This window comes from Erpetoichthys calabaricus, chromosome 7 (assembly GCF_900747795.2).
Source record: "Erpetoichthys calabaricus chromosome 7, fErpCal1.3, whole genome shotgun sequence".
NCBI classification, from domain to species: Eukaryota; Metazoa; Chordata; class Cladistia; order Polypteriformes; family Polypteridae; genus Erpetoichthys; species Erpetoichthys calabaricus.
The window spans coordinates 159294104-159314706 of record NC_041400.2 but is presented as its reverse complement, the minus strand read 5'-3'; the positions used below and the strand labels follow the sequence as shown (position 1 = coordinate 159314706).

Genomic DNA, 20603 nt, shown 5'->3' with positions numbered 1-20603 from the left:
GTTTGAACGATTGTCTAATCTTTGTACACAAGACAAGAATGTTTCGAATGTGGAGCTTGTTTACAAAAATATAGCCTTCAGTTATAATTACTGGCTTTCTTTGGCTGATTTTCATCATTCTTTTTGTATTGCATTGTGACATATGTCTTGTTTTCTGTTTTACTTTTTTCATTTAAGGAAATAATAATAATAATAATAATAATAATAATAATAATAATAATAATAATAATAGGGCGGCACGGTGGCACAGTGGGTAGCGCTGCTGCCTCGCAGTTGGGAGACCTGGGGACCTGGGTTCGCTTCCCGGGTCCTCCCTGCGTGGAGTTTGCATGTTCTTCCCGTGTCTGCGTGGGTTTCCTCCGGGCGCTCCGGTTTCCTCCCACAGTCCAAAGACATGCAGGTTGGGTGGATTGGCGATTCTAAATTGGCCCTAGTGTGTGCTTGGTGTGTGGGTGTGTTTGTGTGTGTGTCCTGTGGTGGGTTGGCACCCTGCCCGGGATTGGTTCCTGCCTTGTGCCCTGTGTAGGCTGGTATTGGCTCCAGCAGACCCCCGTGACCCTGTGTTCGGATTCAGCGGGTTGGAAAATGGATGGATGGATAATAATAATAATAATAGATTTTATTTATATAGCGCCTTTCCCATGCTCAAGGCACTTACAGAATATAAGAAGAATGGCAGGGTATACAGTACATAGCATTGTACAAACCAGATAAATAAATAAAGAAGATTATGACAATGAATTCAGAGAATAAAAAGCCTAGCAGACAACATAATTGATGGTCTAGCACACACACACAGGTTACATGAGCATCTTGACAGAGAAGTAAACTGAGAGAAGGGTAATAAAGTCAAGTAGAGCTAAAAGCCTTCCTGAACAAATGAGTTTTGAGTTGTTTTTTAAAAGAATTCATGGCGTCAGCTGATCTAATTAATTTTGGTAGGTCATTCCAGAGTCTGGGCGCTATACAGCTGAAGGCCCTGTCACCCATGGAGTGTAGATTAGTGTGGGGTACAACAATAATAATTGGTAAAGTTTTTCAGTGGTGTAACTGCATTTATACCAAGTTACCAAAGTTCTGCAGCTTTAAGTTTGCTTCATAGGACAGTTCTGGCACTAGTGTGACATGTTTTCAAATAATTCCACAGACCAAATATCTTTGTTTTAAAAGTGTTACTAAAATTTCAAATCAAAACAATTCACACAAAAATACAGAAAAAATTGGTATCAAAGAAAAGAAAGGTTCTTGTTTAAAGAAAGTTCTGTTTAAGGCTTACTTATCTTAATTCATGTTTCTGTGAGTTTGGTCATACAGTCATACTTTGAAATGTTCATATTAAAAACAGTCAGAAAACTGTATGCCAGTGTGCCATTTGCAATCTTGTTCAACAGTCCATGCTAGCAATGAGACTATTTCCAAATTAGCTCAATGAACGCCCTGTTTTACAGATAAAGCAAAGAAAGTTGTATTTCATATTAACTTACAGGGGGTAAAAGATTAGGCCATATTCTAAGTAAATATAAAAACCTGATATTCTGTTATTGAAATGAAGCATTTCTAAACATTCTAAGTTTGGCTCTTACAAATAGTATGCAACTCTCTTCAATGCTCTAGGTAGTGCTTTGGACAGGAGAGGGCTATCAGTACACACATATACACTTTATTTATCTTGATTTAATTCTTATTGGTTAACTATTTCTCTTCATAGGTATCTCTCATAACTTGGAAATTTGGACTTGAAATACTTTGATTTAATGTAAGAAGAATTTAATCTCCTCTATGAGCTGTGCATAAGAACGTATGAAATGTGACAAACGAGACGAGACCATTCAGTCCATCAGGCCTGTTTGTTTAGCTAATAGCTCTGCTGTCTCAATCCAGATAGCCCTTAAAGGTTGTCTAGGTTTCTGCTTCAACTATATGTCCAGAACTGCACACAATGCTCCAGATGTCCTCTCACTAATGCATCATACAGTCTGAAGATAACCTCCCTCAGTTTACAGTCAACTGTTTTTACAGTATAATCTAACATTTTATTTGCCATTTTAATCGCTTCTGCACATTGCCTTGGTGATGAAAGTGCTGTCAGTATAAACCCTTAAGTTCTTTTCTGAGTTTTCTCTTTTAGGACAGTGACTCCCACCTTGTATTTTACCCATGTGTGGCACTTTGCACTTTTCTACATTAAATTAAAGTGTCTGCCCAGTTCTGAAGCATGTCCAGGACTTTTTAAATTGTTTTTGCTGCTTCCTCGCTGCCTGGTTTTCCTCCAATTTTAGTGTCATCTGTGAATTTCACAAGTTTACTAACTACAGCAGAATCAATGTCATTAATGTAAATCAGGTAAAGTAACAGTCTAAGTACAGACCCCTGAACGAATACCCTGATGACCTCACTCCACATGGAGCATTCTCCTCTAATATTTTTACTCTTTGTCTACTGTCAGTTAACCAATTTGTGATGCAGATTTGTAGGTTAACTCTGATGCTTACAGTTTCTACTTTCTACTTTCAGAATTAATCTTTGGTGTGGGACTGTATCAAAGGCTTTTTGGAAGTCTAAATGCTGTACATTATATATTATTCTTTTTTGTCAACTATTCCAGTTGCCTGTTCAAAAAAGATTGTTTTGGAAAGATCTTCCCCTCATAAACCCATTCAGGCTGTCATTTAGCATATTACTTTCATAAAGAGATTTTTAAAATTTATTTCTTATTATATTTTCCATAATTTTGCATGGTAAAGAAGTAAGACTTATTGGTCTGTAATTACCATGAGCCATTTTGTCTCCCTTCTTGAAGACTGAATTAACATTTGTAACTTTCAAGTCCTAAAGGTACTTCTCCTGTCTCAAATGACAGCTGAAATATGCCTAAATGACATCTTCCATTTCTTTCAATACAATAGTTAAAATTCCGTCAGGCGCAGGAGTTTTATTAGTCTTCAATGTATCAAGGACTTGACGTACATCTCACTCTTCTGTTTTAAAATCTATGAGCTGAGAGCCTGGTATTACCTCTGTTCACTTTTTGTTTGTTGAATGAAAACATATTTAGGTGAAATATTTGTTCAGTTCATTTGCTATTTCCTCCTCATTTTCAATGATTTGCTTTTTCCTTCTCATTTTCAGTAATTAACGATGAGATGTAGAGTTCCATGTAGTGGTATGTACTGCCCGGCCAGGCTTATGTTTCTATTACCCTGATCTCAATTCCTGTGATTAGTCCCATGTTGAAGATTTTAATGGCATCTCACCAAAGTTTTGTTTGATGTGATGGTACTCACTAAATTCTTTTCTGAAGCATTCATCATTACAGCTGCTGCTTTTCATAAGGACAAGCAAGATGTTTTGTTATAGGTTGTATAGGTTGTTTGTATTCTGTACGATTCTGTATCGTGTGATTGATTTATTTTCATTGGGGTAAGATACTGATTATAGATTTGTAAAATATATTATGTTTATTAGCATTTCTAAACTGACCCCATGTACATGCCTACATGAATGAGCCTTTCATTGGACAGGCACCCTGTGCAGGGATCCTTCCTGCCTTGAACCCAGGATAGGTTCAACCTTCCTTGTGTCCTTGGATTGAATTTAGAAGGTTATATTAATTATCACTTATATCAACACCAATTCAAATATCATGTGGTTTTAAAATGAGAACGGAGACCCCCAAGAGCACAAGGAATAAAAGAGAGCACCTAATCTAGAGCCCAAAGAAACAGTACTTCCTAGTCCTGCTGTTAGTACTCTGTACACCTAACAACAATTAGGAGCACCTGCTACAGATTAAGGAGACAACTTCATCAATGTTTAAAATCAAATGTTATTAAAGCACATTGGGGTCACAGGTTATTAAAGCACATATTTGACATTTATGCTTAACTAACAGTTTTCTGATTCTATCAACTCCAGTAGGGATAATAAGAAATGTCAGCTGAATTAAATACCAGTGTTAAATGTACTATAAATGTGCATTTAAACTTAGTTAATACAAAGGCAGTCAAGATATGATAAATGGCTACAATTAACATTGTTAGTTTTTTGTGATAAAATTATCAACTTTACAGTATTTTACTGTACTAGCCAACCTGTATTGATAGGTGAACACTTCCTGAAAGACACAGTTGTCCAAATGGGGTGGGTTTGAGGATACGACTGTAAGTGAATGCAAAGATGGAACTGTGGAGAGAGGGTGGGGAAGCGGGCCCGAGAGGTTTCGGATCCTAACCGTCCAATGACGTGTCGGCACAACCGGTAACGATCCTTCTGCAGATTCACCTACGGAACCCGTGTTAGGACATTTACATCCTCTAGATAGGCAAGTTTGATTGTCAGACGCCCATTCCACCCCGCCATTCTAGTCTGCCGATTTCTTAAGTCATCTCTTAGTCATCGTTCAGTACGCACTGCCTGCTCATGTGTCCGCCCCCAACTCGTCTGTGTACAGTCCACATGCACTTGTGAGTCACGTTGACTGTTCATTTTCCACACACCGCCTCAGTCGCATGCACCTGTGAGCCACGTTCGGGCCGGGTGAGGTTTCCCGTGTTGAGTCCAATTAAGCCACAGGCTCCACACCTGGTGGTGCCCTTCTGTCAATTCCTTTCAGTTTCAGCTTTGCAACCATACTCCCCCCGGAACCCAAAGACTTTGCTTACCCAGTTGGGTCATGGGAATAACGCTGCCGGATCGCCAGTCGGCATCGTGTATGGTCGGAATTAAGACGGTATGTGATCTTCTTCGAACCTCCGACTTTCGTTCTTGATTAATGAACACATTCTTGGCAAATGCTTTCGCTCTCGCGCCATGGTTGGCTGTTTAGTGAATTGTTGGTGGGCAGGGCTCTGTGAGTTGGCGGGCGTGGCTGTCTTGCGTGCATCTTGCTTGCCATGGACTTAGTGAATTTTATATATATAGATACTGTATATATAGATGGATTTCAAAATATATTTTTGAAGAAGAATGTATTAAAGTTGCATGATCAGATATGTTGTTAATCTCGAGTCTAAATCTGACTCCACAATGTACATTATTGACACTTTATCCAAAGCCACTTGCAATGTCACACATCTGTAACCTCCTTAGTGTTATGTTTTCTCTGGAAAAATGAACAAGAATGTTGATGAGTTACTTTAGTGTGTCATAACTCATGGTAATATTCATGATGTTTTGAAGTATGATGTTTCATTCACTAGATGGCTGCAGAGAACTGTCCCAAGAGTTATTTGGGCTTAACACTGTAAAACAGATCATTGCAGGTCACCCCGAGTCTGACTCGAGCTTAACTCTACTTACACAACATAACACCAAGGAGGTTAACAGGACCCTTACAGATGAATTAGAAGCATAACATGGAGAACATATTATTGAATGTTATTTTTATTGTTTTTCTTTATATTTACATATCCGTATTGGTGTGTGTCGATGTAGTAGTTTTTGGTTTGCTTGTGCTATTGGATGTAATTTTACTGTAGTCATTACGGAAGATGTAGTTTTATAAGCACCTTATAAACTAGAGCTGTTTTAGGATTATTCTTTACATTTTTTTTAATTCTGACCTTGCATGCTTTAACTCTTTTTAATTTTGCTTGCGCATCATGCAGAAAGTACCAGCTACAGTTGTCATGTCTGTCTGACCGTCTGTATGAAAAAACTCCCAATTCATTTTGCTCAAATATTGCACACATATTCAGATATCTCAATTACAGTACACCTTACACATTTTTGAAATTTAATAAAATTCACAGTAAAAAGCACTTACAAATTTGTGAACTTATCTATCTTAACCATCTTATAGAAGTCATATTTCAGAATTCATGAGCACAATACACCAGTCTGCCACATGGCATATTCACACCTATATCAATGCTCACACAAATATCAATGGCCATTTAAATAATGGTTGTTAGCTCAACAGCATCTCTTTAAACTATGGAGTCAGTGTGAATTCAGGAAGAACTTGTGAATTCCATGTATGTGGCACCCCAGTCAGCAGCAGAAGCAGAGTCAAAGTCATTTCATGTGCCAATACTACTTACTACAGTGTCACGCCACTCACTTTTGTTAGTTTTTTTTTTAATCTGATTCACCTAAATGATCCAGTAAATAAGCCATAAGCATTTCAATAATACAAATCATATTCACAATGCACATCCACCATTACCTAAGAAATAAAGAAAGCTAGTGACAGTATACAAATTATTAAAAGAACGTACAATTTGTGCCTGTCATATGAATCAGCAACTAACCAACTGAATCATTACGTGGCTATTTTATTTTGGCAAACACATTTTTATTTAGGAACAGTCTTATTTTAGTGTTTTGTCTCAAGTGAGCATAATTATTTAGTAAATTAGTGCACCTTTGGTTGCATTTTTCTGTTTTTTGGGTGTTCTGGCAGGCTGCCATGTCTTCCTGCTTAAGGCAAAATTTTATTGTGCTGGAGAGAAAGCGTATTAAAATTGCTGGATAATTCCATGCCAGTCACTGAAAATAAATAAATAAATAAAAAGAAAAAGCGGTATGAAACTGTGCAAATGCATAAAAGGTAGTCGACCAAAAAAACATTCTCACAAATTTCATGAGAACAAGCCATGCAGTGCAACAAGCTTACTATTCCTGCTCACGTAATTTCTCAGAGGTAATATCTAGATTTGAAGGTCTTTGAAAGTCTTGCACTACTTGATAATTTATTCATTAAGTTTATGTGTCTTTCCTCATAGCCCATACTTGTCACAAGCAAGGGACAAGCTAAATTATACACACAGTCAAACAGAAAATGTTCTAAACTTGTATTTCTTTGAAGTTTACACTGTGAAGAAGCCGATAACTTGACAGCAATAGAAGGAGCTGCCAAAGAGATAGTTTATTCAGAAATTATTCAGAAATTTAGAAGAAGAGCTTCCTGAAATCACCTGAAATCTAATCCATGACCAGACAACATTTATCGTAGAGTGCTTAAAGAGGTGTGTGAGTATGTATATAAATCACTGATGTTTTTTGAATTCACTGCAAATGGGAAAAACTGCAAAAGATTGGAAGCTTGAAATATATTATTCCATTATGTAAAAAATAAACAAATAAGTATATAGATATATATTGATAAACATTTAGCATGTGATCAGATGAGGGATGTCGTATTTCACTAATATGCTGGAATTTTATTAAAACATACATCCAGTGAGATATAGGCATGGACAAATTTGTTGGTACTCGCTCATTGAAAAAGTGCTGTGTACCTTCTAAAAAGAGATACTGTCTGTGTGCGTGTGGTGGTGTGTGTGATTGTGTGTATGCATGTCCAGTCCTTCCAAGCAATGTGATTGATCAGTTTGGCCTTGGTCTGTTTGGTCAGTTTCGCATCAGTTCTTTCATCAAACTAGTCGAAACAGAAAGCAGCAGGCAAGAAAAATTGACATACATGAGGATACCGCGGAAAGGCATAGAAGGAACACTGAGAGTCACATTTAAACACAAAAAGTATTTGCAAGAATTTAAATGATGTTTTCACAGCTGGTAATAGTGGCTCATCTTCTATTGGTGGTGGTCAAAAGTGGACAGGAGTCAAGCATTGCAAATCAAAGAGTCAGAGACTGAGAAGCAGGCTTTACGGAGTGTAATTGAGAAAGGAAGCACCAGCCACGAATGGCATGGGACAAATGATGATGTTACACTTAAGGCAAGAGATATCAAATATTTTTGTTAATTTATTCTATTACCTATCCGCAACAGGTAACATAGTAGTAATCTATAGTCATGTCAGTCATTACAGAGGGACCTGGGCAGAATACAGGCTTGGACACATTTGTAGTAGACAAAACGTGTTGTCAGTAAATGTAAAGTATGAAGTAAAATTGTTAGATCTGAATACAGAGTTGGAGTGTCTGCAGTGTCTTCTGGTACTCATGCACCCCTGTGTCTCAAAAGAGTCCTGAAATGTTTGGATGACTTTTCTACCTCTATGAATTCAAGGAAAATATTCTTCTACTAAAATAAATGTGACTTTTTATTATATATTTCCTTACACTACTTTTGAACTTCTCATTTTTTTTACACTTATGAGACTTTAGGTTTGAAATCACATAATAAATTGAAAACACTTCTCAGCAGTCTAGCATGAGTAATTTTGGGTAGATATTTAAGTGACTATAGCACCATAACAATCATATTTGATACATCTTAAGTGTATATCAGCTTTATCACTTTTAATTTGGCAAGTCCAAGAGGAAAACCTTTCAATTCAGCACCAAGATTGCTGTAAAAATGTTTGGCATCAATCCTCAAGGAGAGAATAGGAAAACCACAAAAGGAAGTAAGGAAAGGCAGGTGCAGCTGATTATGAAATATCTGCCCACACAAGTCACACCCTGGCTATTAGGTAATACTGTCAAGTTTCGCCCAAGCACAGCACCCTTTTTCAGGCATTTCATTTTACATTCTTTCATCTAACAAATAAAAATACAGTTCAGATCGATTATTGTTTATTCTAGAAATATACTCTTTTGAGAAAATAAATTCATTCCTACTGTCAGAACACCACAAGTTGGGATATCTTGTTTGAACTGTGGGTATTGTCTGAGGTCTGTCAGATTGGAACATTACATTCCTCCTCCAGCCCAGGCATGAATGCAGAATAAAGCAAGTAAAAGAATGTGCTGCCAGTCTAATGTTTTTCAAGACTATTTGCTGTTTTCATTTAATTGATAGACCATAACATTTTCTGCCTATTTTATCAGCATTTTCTTTCTATTCTATTATTTTATTTTCAAAAAAAACAGAACATTACAATGACCTACTATTAAATCAAACATATAAAAGTTCAAATTCATATACTGAGTCATTTACTTCAAAGTGCATATAGGGAAAATATGGGAAAAACAGAAAACAAAATTCAACTGCCACCCAAGAGAAAGAGAAAAAGAAGAGACAAACAAACATAAAACCTAATCTTTTAAATATGATAGAACAATTAATAATATCAGACATCCAGCACAAGCCCAGCAAATATATTCTAAATGAATATGTTTGAATCCATGCCATGTTTTAAAAAAGAAGTTTGGACATATCCTCTGAAAGAGCATTAGATTTTTTTCTTTTTTGAGGTAATATAAAGCATTGTTTACCCACTGACTTATAGAAGGTGGGTTGGGATTCTTTCAGCTGTCTAGATAAGTCTGCATGCTAGTAGTGTGTGATGCCATCCAGACGTACACCAAATATCAGACTGTCCCAGTGGTGTGCAAGGATTTTTGTCCAAAATGTCTGGCCTAGTGATGCTGGAGCCAGGTGGTGAGATACTGTAAATGTGATCAATAAAAGACCTTTAATTGAGTTATGGAATGCCTGGTGCAGACAGAACTGGAGTGTATTCTATATACAGTATTACTGAGTTCTGCTCCTTTTCCCTTTCCCATTATTCCTTAGGACCTTTGAAGGGTAGATTTTTAAACCTGTTTTAATATATTGTTGCAATTGTGTCTGAGTCTTCTTCAAGACTTACCAGTATGGCCTCTGGGATGGACATGGGTGTGAGATGTGAAAAGTTTGGCAGGTTTCTTTTAACAAAATTTCTAATTTGCATAAAGGATAAAGTGTGTAGCTGGAAAGTTAAATTTGGAGCGGAATTGTTTATAAGATGCAAAAATGTTGTCTTTATAAAGATTTCAAAGTGTCTTAATTCCATAAGTTAAACACAGTAGGTCTGAGAGAGAGAGAGGTTAGGAGCACACACTGATACAGCGCATTGTCGTACCCACCACATGACAAACCAACTCAGGATCCCAGATTAGGACCCAAGTGCAGCCATGCAGTGGGTGACACCTCAGCACCACATTAGTTCAGATGGAGTGGAACAGTGTGAGAACGTGGAAAAAGATGATTAACATGTACAGGAGCAACAGATAAGAGCTCCTCTATCTTGAAAGGTGGCCTTGCGTTGGTCCCATAGTATAAGTAACTGGTGGACGACTAGATTGCTGGTAAATTGATGATAGTTAGTACTAAGTGAAGCACAGAGAAGGTCATGCAAAGACAATTTAGAGCAGAATTTGTTTCCCATTGCAAACCAGGAGGGTGTGAATTAATGAATTTCTGCTAATTCCCAAGATTGTATTGTGTGTATATTTGCTGCCCAGTAGTAAAACTGAGAGTTAGGTAGTGACATTCAACCTTCTTCTTTAGATCTTTGTAGAGTTGCCTTTTGAAAGCGTAGCCATTTCAAATTCCAGATGAACAATGTGATAATTGAGTCTTATTTCTTAAAGAATGATTTGTTGATGTATATAGGGATATTCTGCAATAGACAGAGCAGCTGATGGTGGATGTTCATTTTGACATTAATTATTCTCCCTGCTAATGTGACATAGATGGTGGACCATCTGTTAACATCTTGTTTGATTTTATCCATAGCCCTTCCAAATTTGCATTGGAAAAGATCTTTATGTTAGAATTTATAAAATAAATACTTTTATCAAACACTAACAATGGCTTCCTTGTAAATGATTTCAATACGGCCATCCTCACAAGAGCCTACATCCTTTGATTCTTGTTTTGTCCTGGTGTTTTGTTAGCCTGATATTTCTGTGTTTTGGGCTTTGACCTGTGCATTCCCTGACTAAATTTTTGACTCACGTTTATCATCTTCTGGTTATCTTCTATTCTTTCCACGATCATCTTTCGCTTCCCTGTGTCTCATAACAAAATGTTTAAAAAAGCAGGAAAAGCCAAATGATCAAAAGACCAAAGTAATCTTGCAAAAATGGAGATTCACGCTGAGAGCTGAGCAACAAAGATTGGTAAAATTAAATAATGCCACAGCATAGAGCAGAGACAATCAAGAGGCATGTACTGTACATGACTTTCAGGTTACAGCTCTAAACACATAATTATAGGTAAAACGATCAGGGCAAGTTGCAAGTAATTCAGAAATGCGAAAAAAGAGAGTGGGGGTACATTATAAGCTTTACAAAAAATAAAAGCACAACAAAACAAAGACACAATTCTTACATAAACCACTTGTTAAACTGCAAGCAGTTGTCTGCTGAGCTATGAAAAAAACACCACCTGGTCAAATGAGTCACCCTTCACTGTGTGCTTGACACAAGGATGAGTCTACGTATGACGTAAACCAAAACATTTCTCTCCTGATAGACGTCAGTTCTTCTGGTATGACATTACCCCCATCCATAGGGCCCAAGAGCACCACAGCAATGTAATTCATGTATTATGCCTGTTTCAGTCACCCTTTCTGAAACATTCTTGTCTACTGTGTGTGTGTTTGGGTGGGGTGGGCGTTGATTTAATCCAGCATACTAAAAGAAGGAATTCCTGTTGCAGTTAATACAAATAAAGCCAAACAGGGACACCCTGTCTATAATAGAATGTGCATCCATAGTAGCAGCAATATTATTGTCTCTAATGCAGTTCTATACACTTTGTTTTCCAAAACGTTTGTGTCTGAAGTTTAGTGTGTAATATAACCTGGGCTTGGCAAGTCTGTTTAACTTATATCAATGTAAAGAAATTGTTGATTACCTCTATGAATGTTGCCATTAATAAAGCAAACCTGCGCGCCGGATCTTACCTCTATAAAGTTCCTACACTCATAAATGTGTAGGTTTCGTTAAGTGCAATATGCCATATAGTGCAACAAGGTTCAGCAGTCATACCTTTGCTGATAAAAGCAATTCTAGATTCTTAGCCTGCAAAAGCTTCTTTCTTGTCTCAGTTATACATTATATTCTTCTATCCATTTTCAGTCATGTGGAGTTGATGACTATTCTAGCTACACTGGCTGCATGCATGATGGGAAGCAACTCTGTATAGCATACTAGTTCAAAAGAAAGTACCCTCATGAATACACTCTAAATACTAATAATGGACAAGTTTAGAGTTGACAGTGTTATTTGATATTGAAGGAAAACTAGCATACCTGGAGGAATACACACAGACACGGGGCAATCAGTCCAGGCTGGAACCAAGACGCTAGAACTGTGAGGAAGCACTGCTGACCAGTGCACCACCATATATAGATGTAGTTAGCAATTGCTATCTCTCATATATATATATATATATATATATATATATATATATATATATATATATATATATATATATATATATATATAAAATTTGGTATACCAGAAAAAAACCCCAATATTTATAGTTACACTATCGAAAAGTTAAGTCACTTGTTTAGAGTCAAACTGTGAGTTAAAAGTGGGACAATACCTACAAACGTATGATTTTTAACATCTAATACCCTAACTAGTAGGCCCCAATGCATTCTCTGCTTTTGTGTTTAAACAATGTCTAGATCTTCAACCATCACACACAGCAGGCACACACATACCTGCTGAGAAAATTAGTAGGACCACTATACTAATAATGGGTCAGCTCTTCATCTGCTCTCAAAACAGCTTCATTTCTTTGTGGCACAGATTCCACAAAATGATGGAAACAGTCCTTTGAGATTCCAGGCCATGTTGATGTGATTGCGTCACACAATTTATGCAAATTTATCAGCAGTACATTCATGCTATAAATCTTCTGTTTTGCCATATCACAAAGTTGTCTATTGGATTCAGATCTGATGACTGGGATGACTGGGAAAACCTCTGAAGAACACCAAACTCATTGTCATGCTCATGTTTGAGATGACCTTTCCTTTGAGGCATGGTGCATTATCATGCTAATAGTAGCTATTAGAAGATGGATAAATTGTGGTCAGGATTAGATGATCATGGTCGGCAACAATACTCAAATAGGCTATGGCATTCAAGTGATGACTGATAGGTATTAATGAGCCCAATGTGTGTCAAGAACACATTCCCCACACCATTACTCCACCACCACCAGCCTGGACTGTTGACACAAGGCGCCAAATTCTGACCCTACAATCTGTGTGCCTCAGTAGAAATCGAGATTCATCAGACCAGGCTATGTTTTCCCAATCTTCAACTGTCCAGTTTTGGTGACAGTAGTGTGCCTACTGCAGCCTTACATTTCTGTTTTTGGCTGTGCAGGAGTGGAACCCAACATGGTGTTCTGCTGTCATTGTTCATCCACCTCTGAGATACTTCACTGCTCACCACAGTTGTGCAGAGTGGTTGTCTGAGTTACCATAGCCTTTCAATCAGCTTGAATTAGTCTGGCCATTTTCCTGTGATCTCTGTTATCAACAAGGCGTTTCTGTCTGCAGAACTGTTGCTCACTGTTTTTTATTTTTTTGACCATTTTGAGTAAACTCTAGAGAAAGTTGTGTATGAGAATTCCAGGAAATGAGCAGTTACAGAAATACAGTAGTTAAACCAGCCCATCTGACACGAAAAATCATGCTGCAGTTGAAATCACTGAGATCACATTTTTTCCCCTTTCTGATGTTTGATGTGAACTTTAACTGAAGCTCCTGAGCTGTGTGTCTGCATGATTTTAGACACTGCACTGCTGCCACGTGATTGGCTGATTAGATAATTGCATGGATAAGCAGGTGTACAGGAGTACCTAATACTCTGTTCAGTATGTGTATAGCACACTTATTATGAATAGTCTGATGAGGATTTTTTCACGTATTAAAATGCTTATATTTTAAACTTTTCACCACCCTTTTGAATGCACTACAAAAAGCTGTTATCCAAATGTAGCTGTTACTTTGTGTGATTTAACTGTATAATTTGTTTTTGCTTAGTTCCCATTCAACAAGGTATAATATAGCAGTACCTTAAAGTCATGCAAAAGTTACCAAATACTCGCTAAAGTCTTACAACAAGCTTAAATACTTAAATAGAGAGCTGATTTACTGGATTTATTGGATGATGTCAAATACATTTCAACAAGTAGTGTACTCTTTTGTCACTGAATCCTACTTCTATCCTAATCCATCTTTATTACAAATGTTCTGTCTGCCACCTGCAATATCTGTTATGAACTGGGGTTTATTTGAGGGTACTACAATAAGTGCTACACTTATTTTGTACATTATAGTTCATTTTGTGGCGGCACGGTGGTGCAGTGGGTAGCGCTGCTGCCTCACAGTTAGGAGACCTGGGTTCGCTTCCTTGGTCCTCCCTGCGTGGAGTTTGCATGTTCTCCCCGTGTCTGCGTGGGTTTCCTCCGGGTGCTCCAGTTTCCTCCCACAGTCCAAAGACATGCAGGTTAGGTGTATTGGCGATTCTAAATTGTGCTTGGTGTGTGTGTGTGTGTGTGTGCGCGCGCCCTGCGGTGGACTGCTGCCCTGCCCGAGGTTTGTTTCCTGCCTTGCGCCCTGTGTTGGCTGGGATTGACTCCAGCAGACCCCCGTGACCCTGTAGTTAAGATATAGCAGGTTGGATAATGGATGGATGGATAGTTCATTTTGCAGGTGTCTTTATTTGTTTTATCATCGTCAACGATACTTTGGGATGTTCCTTATGGAGGCACACATATTGTCAGTAAACGGCTCTTGTTGCTATCCTGTGACCATTGGAAGTTGCAATTGCTGTGTCAACCCTGCTACTCTATTTAAACTGGTAGTGTGCTAAACATGACGTCCAAGATTTTGAATTGTGTCAAAAACTTTTGTTTACAGTTTAGCCTTTCTCAAATGCATTTAGGAAGTTGGGACTTTGCATGGGTTTTTCAACTGTTGTCATGATGATCTGGATTTAGTTTTTTGATTTATTTCTGCTGTCTTTCCCTTGACTTCTAACAGTGACAGAGGTTGGGGTTTCAGAGGTCAAGGAATTTAATGGTCTGGTCTGTTCTTTGATTTAGAATGTTTTTGAAGACATTCATTTTGATCTTACTAAGAAGCCATTTTGTTTTTAATACCAGTTCGGCCATTGAGTGTAACTACTGTGACAGTAGGTCAGCATCATACATTCCTTTATTGTTCAAGTGTTTGACTAATTCATAACTTAAAACTCTAGCGTCATCATTGTTAAAAATCTCTCTGTGTATGAATTGCTTAAGTTCTTTGACTTTGAATTACATCTTACATTTTGACTTACCGTATATACTTGCGGATAAGTTCTCCCGCGGATAAGTCGGGGCTTGATTTTATTGTATAATTTCTGGTATTTTATAATGTTGGTCTTATAAGTCGAATGCGGAAAACTCACACTATTGGTCCAAGAGATTATGATATGCTAACACCCACCTGAGAGAGTAACCACAGAGCACACTGCCTTTTTTTTCTATGTATTGTGCCTGCGTGACCACACAGTAATACCTGCACTATTCCAAAGCAACATTTGCACTGATTTGTGCTTTTTGTATCTCACCCTCATACACCTTTATCATAAGAGCACCTCTTATCTACAATGGAGCATTCGATCAGAAGAAAATGTGAAGCTGGTTTTAAATTAAACGTCGTTGAAGTAGCAAAAGAAATTGGTAACTGCGCTGCTGCAACAAAATTCGATACGTCTGAGAAACTGAAGTGAGATTGGAGGAGGCAAGAAGATGTAAAAAAAAAAAAATTAAGTGTCGCATTTTTGAACAGGCGTATAAGTCGAGATCTGATTTTATGATCGACTTATACGTGAGTATATACAGTAGTTTAAATTATTCTCCTTTACAACACTCCATCTCCCAGTTTATGATTTTTATTTCACATCCTGACAATTGTTTATTCAAATCTCATCCTTCTGGTTTCGACCTTGGCTTGTTGTTACCGTTACATTCTGTCTGCTTATTCTGCCCTCTGCAGTTATTACATCTTCAAGTCTTGTTTGCATATTAGCTGTTGGCATTTCAATATCATAATCTTGATCCTTGCCTGTACATGGCGATCATTATGTTCTTCTAGTCCACCTTTTCATTGGCAATTTCTGTCTTTTTCAGGAAAATAGCTAAGCAAATTACTTTCTATATAAAAAATTAATTTCTGCAGAAGGGTTTAAAAAATCACACATATATTTATTTACACATAATTATAGTAGAATGCCACCAAAGCAACTTATTAGGTCTACAGTATATAATACGATGAACATCAATTGGGAATTTATGAAGATATAAATCAGAAATGAGTGATTCAGTTCTGCATCATGACTGTTAAAACTAAACAAAAAACTAAACAAATGCTTGCATTTAATATGCATAGTGCTTAATGTACAGAAATCTAATGCTGCAAGTTGCAAAAAAAATGGTGTCCCGGGTTGCTCGATTAGCAAGAGCTTCACAAAGAGAAAGACCCTGAGTGGTACCGGACAGGCAAGGACAGTTTTAAAAGAAATGAAGAAAGACACGGGTGCTCTAAAAGAACCATGGAAAGTAAGAAAGGCTGTGTCAAGCGTACAGCCTCTCCGTGCTAGCAGGTGTTAGCAGAGAAATCTCATATGACGCAGCCATTGGATGTACATCACGTGGTGCTGTTGCCTATAGTAAAAGAAGGAAAGAGCACAGCCTTGATTCTCAAAAAACAACAACCTCAGGAGTGGAGATTCTCAAAGCACCACTTGATGCTATTGTGAGTGAAACGGCCAGTCATTTTCTAGATTTGGCCAGGAGGTGTCACCCTTCGGGTGTATAGCCTGTTTCCTGGCACAAAGTAACTGAGTGTAGAATTGGGATTTAAGTTGGAATCTTCACTGGTGGGTAGAAGAAATCTGAGGAGAGAGAAAATAGTCAGGTGTGACTTTTTGTGATTTTGGAAAGGTGATGCCTGACCTAAGAAATACGACCAAAAACATGCATTGAGAGGGCCAGTTGGCCATTTTACTATCTTGCTGCCTTTTCTTTAATACTCCACATTCTTCCCCGAATCATCCATCCTTCTTGCTTGGTTTAATAAAACCATATTTGGACAAGTTGCTGGTGTTCATTGTGGGTGGAGAGACATGTAGGTGCCCTCTTGTAGGTGAGAGATAAGTGGATCTTTTATGTGCATATAATTAATTGCTATTCAAAAGTGAATATGCAGTGGCTTGACTTGTATATAAATGAAAAGTTAGATTCCCCTTATTAAGCGTTCTGTTTATTCTTTATTTATAACTAAACAACTCTGTTTGAAAACTAAACATTATTTTTAAAGGTCTTTTACAATGCGTTCCTTGATTGGAGTGTTTTTATAAACAAACCTCAAACTATTTGAAAGCAATTAATATTTCATCTATATGGCAAAACCTGGCATCAAGATTAAATTAGCAAGATGTGGGTGAATCATGAAAGGTTCGTCTAATCTTTCTAATAGCTAGGATGCTGCTACAGCTTGTCAAACCCTTTTAAAAAAATTAGTGTTCATTTTTTTTTATTATTATTATTTTCATTGACAACTGAGTCTTTTTTCTCACTTTAAATCCATTGACTGAGAATCATGCATAGTATGCATTACCTGGTTAGATTTAAGATTAGACCGTTCACATACTGTCATAACTATGGTGTGTTTTTTACTTATTTGTGCTACTTTCTGCCAATATTCAATGCAAATTTTAATAAATCATCATTGCAAAATTGTTTCATTTAACATGTATTTTAAAATACCTAATTTGCTGTAAATATTTCAATCTAATATTTGTAACTAACTAATTCAATGTATGGTACGTTTTTAATGCCATACATTTTGCAGTGACTAAATTGCTCGACACATAAACCAGTTTTACACAACATTTGGATGCATTTGAATATCTAAACATTTATCTTTTTATTTTAGGAAATTTACTGGATAGTGTGGCCACCCAGATTGGCTTCTCTCCAACCATGCTGCGTGTTCTGAGATTGGCCCGGCTTGGAAGACTGCTCAGACTTGTCAGGTCCTTGAAGGGAATTCGGAGACTGATTTTCACCCTGATTATTTCAGTTCCTGCTCTCTTCAACATCGGGATTCTACTCTTTCTGGTAATGTTTATTTACTCGATACTGGGCATGAATCTATTTCGAGATCTGCCGAGAAATGGATCCATAAATGAAATTGTGAACTTTGAAACTTTTGCAAACAGCATGCTGCTTCTATTCCGTCTGACTACTGCCGCAGGGTGGAATGATGTACTCCAGCAGCTTCTCGTTAGCAATGTGCAACCAAATATTGTGTGCATTTTATTCATGTCATCGTACATATTAATTTCTTTTATTGTGATTGTTAATATGTATGTGGCTGTCATTCTTGAGAACTTCAATCAAGCCCAAGAACAGGAGATGGCTGGTGTCACAGATGATGACATTGACATGTTCTATGAGGTGTGGAGTAAATATGACCCTTTTGCTTCACAGTTCATTCTCTATGAACAGCTGTCTGATTTCCTTGATGATCTTAAGCCTCCCATGAGAATACCAAAACCAAACGCAGTCAAACTTGCAGCCCTGAACCTCCCTGTAACCAATGGAAATAAGCTGCACTGCCTAGATATACTGAGAGCGATGTGTTGTGTCATCGTAGGCAACGTGAAGGAGACAGACCCCTTAAAAGAGCTGCAAGGGAATATTGTTGAAAGGATGCAAAAGAAATTTCCAATCCGCAACACAATGCAGACTGTAACTACGACCTTAATGATTCGTAAGGAGGTCAAGGCAGCTATGACAATTCAGAAAGCCTTCAGAAGATGGCGGAAAAGGCAACGGCTTAAATTGGAAAACATGCGTGCAGAAAAGAAATCTGTGCACTCAGTGCACTCGAGTTCAACAAGTTCATCGTCAAGTCGGCCATCTTCACCTGATGACATTTCACTCTAAAACTGAAAGGTGGTCTGAATCATAAGAAGAATGTATAAATTAGGAACTGAATATTTACATTTGGTGGAAATTCAGAACATTCCTGGAATCAAAATGTATTTTTATAAATGATCAGTTTCAGGCAGAGATTCGTTTCATCAGACTTAATAGGTAAATTTGCACAAATTGATCCTTTCTACATACCAGCTGTCAATTTTAACAATCTCTTGCAATAAAGTAATATTTCTGTTTGTTCTGTTTTTTTCATATCTGGCATATTATGTTGCTGGTAATTTGCTTAATATTCAACAATATTAAAATTATTTTTTTATTTGTGGTCTAAAAATAAATAATTATCTGATCGTTTTTCTGTTCATTGCATATATTTTATATACTGACCATTCATGTTACATACATGTTTATTTCTTAACTTTGCAATAATTATTAGAACATTTAAAAGTGAGAGCTATAATAGAGTAATAAAAGAAGGGAAACTAACACTAGGAAATAAAATTCAATAGGATTCGTTCCGCAGATTTGTTAACAGCTTGAGCAATTGGATGATTTAGCATTCATAAGCTGAACTCAGCAAAGCACCACCTATGTCACCAGAGTCACTTGCAAGAAACGTCTTCGGAGAAAGGCTTCAAGAAAGCTGCAGCTTTGTTTTTCTGTAATAAACGGGAAAGATGGGTCACGTCCCTGATAATTATGTCTGCAGCAAGGCACAAAACAGACGCGGTTTCCTGGCCTAAATCACAGATGAAAATCAATATGGCTTCCCAGTGGTGTTTTGGCTTTTTTGTGAGGTACGTGTAGGAGGTGTTGAGAAAAAGGCTTGAGCTCATCCTAATTACAAATAAGTGCTAAAGCAAGCAAATGCAGAGGCACTGAAGTAAGTGTTTAAAAATAGGGATGAAAGTATGCGTTTGTTTAATTAACCTTGATGTAATAATATTTTATCAAATATAAGACACTTGTCACAAAAACATGAAACTGTGAAACCTTGGGATATGCAGCATAAGTGTGTGCAAACGATTTAATGTTGCAGAGAATTCTGCTTTAAAAAGTCTGAGCAGCATGTCATTTGCAATTAACATGTAAAGCTTCTTCTTCTTCTGAAGCTTTTTTCACTTGCAGGTGGGGTTGCTATATTTGACCAGCCCCCTCCTCCCTTAGATCTCCCTTCACACAAGCCATCCACTTGCTCTTCTTCTTCATCCCGACACCTCCTTATCCTTGATTCTTCTGCCCGCATTGTTTCCTTCTCTTCTCGTGATATGCCCGTACCCCTTTAACCTTCTTTCCTTGTATTTCTTTTACTGTACTTCAGATTCTTTCATTCCTGATCTTATCAAGCTTTGTCGCTCCACACTTTCATCTCAACATCCACATTTCGGTATCATTCAGTTTCCTCTTATGCACTTTTTTACCTGCCCCGGTTTCTGACCCATACAACAAGGCAGATTTGACATCTCTTTGCGGGCAGCCATACCACATGCTCTTAAGAACAGGTAATCCATCTGAAGCTAATCATGTTTGGGCCCAGCCAGTACTTGGATGGGACACATAACCTGGGTTACTGTTGGAAGAGGTGTTGGTGAGGCCAGCAGAGGACACATACCCGGTGGTCTGAATGTAGACCCCAATGCCCCAGTGCAGTAATGGGGACATTGTTCTGTAAAAAACTGGTGCCATCCTTTGGATGAGACGTAAAATCGAGGTCCTGACTCTCAGTGGTCATAATAGATTCCTGGACATCCTTTGTAAAGAGTAGGATATATCCCAATGTCCTGGCTAAATTCCCGTCCACGGCTTAGTCATTCTGGCCACCCAATTGGCTAACTATCCACCTGGCAGCTAATCAAAATGGCTGCCGTCACATCATCCAGATCATAGTTGAAGTGGCTCCCCATTTGAGTAGTGAAAAAACCACTATATAAATGTAAATTGTAAAGACTTATTATTTATACTCTTAC

The 20603-nt window shown here is 37.6% G+C and overlaps 1 protein-coding gene across 1 annotated transcript in view; it reads left to right on the top strand.

Annotated features, from left to right (window-relative positions):
• Positions 1-18882, top strand: part of LOC114654175 (sodium channel protein type 3 subunit alpha-like) — a 117342-nt gene extending 98460 nt beyond the window's left edge. The window contains exon 20 of the mRNA XM_051929478.1: positions 17630-18882. Coding sequence (XP_051785438.1) covers positions 17630-18645 — 1016 coding nt within the window. The 3' untranslated portion in view covers positions 18646-18882. The remainder of the gene's footprint in view (positions 1-17629) is intronic.
• Positions 18883-20603: the final 1721 nt, after the last annotated feature.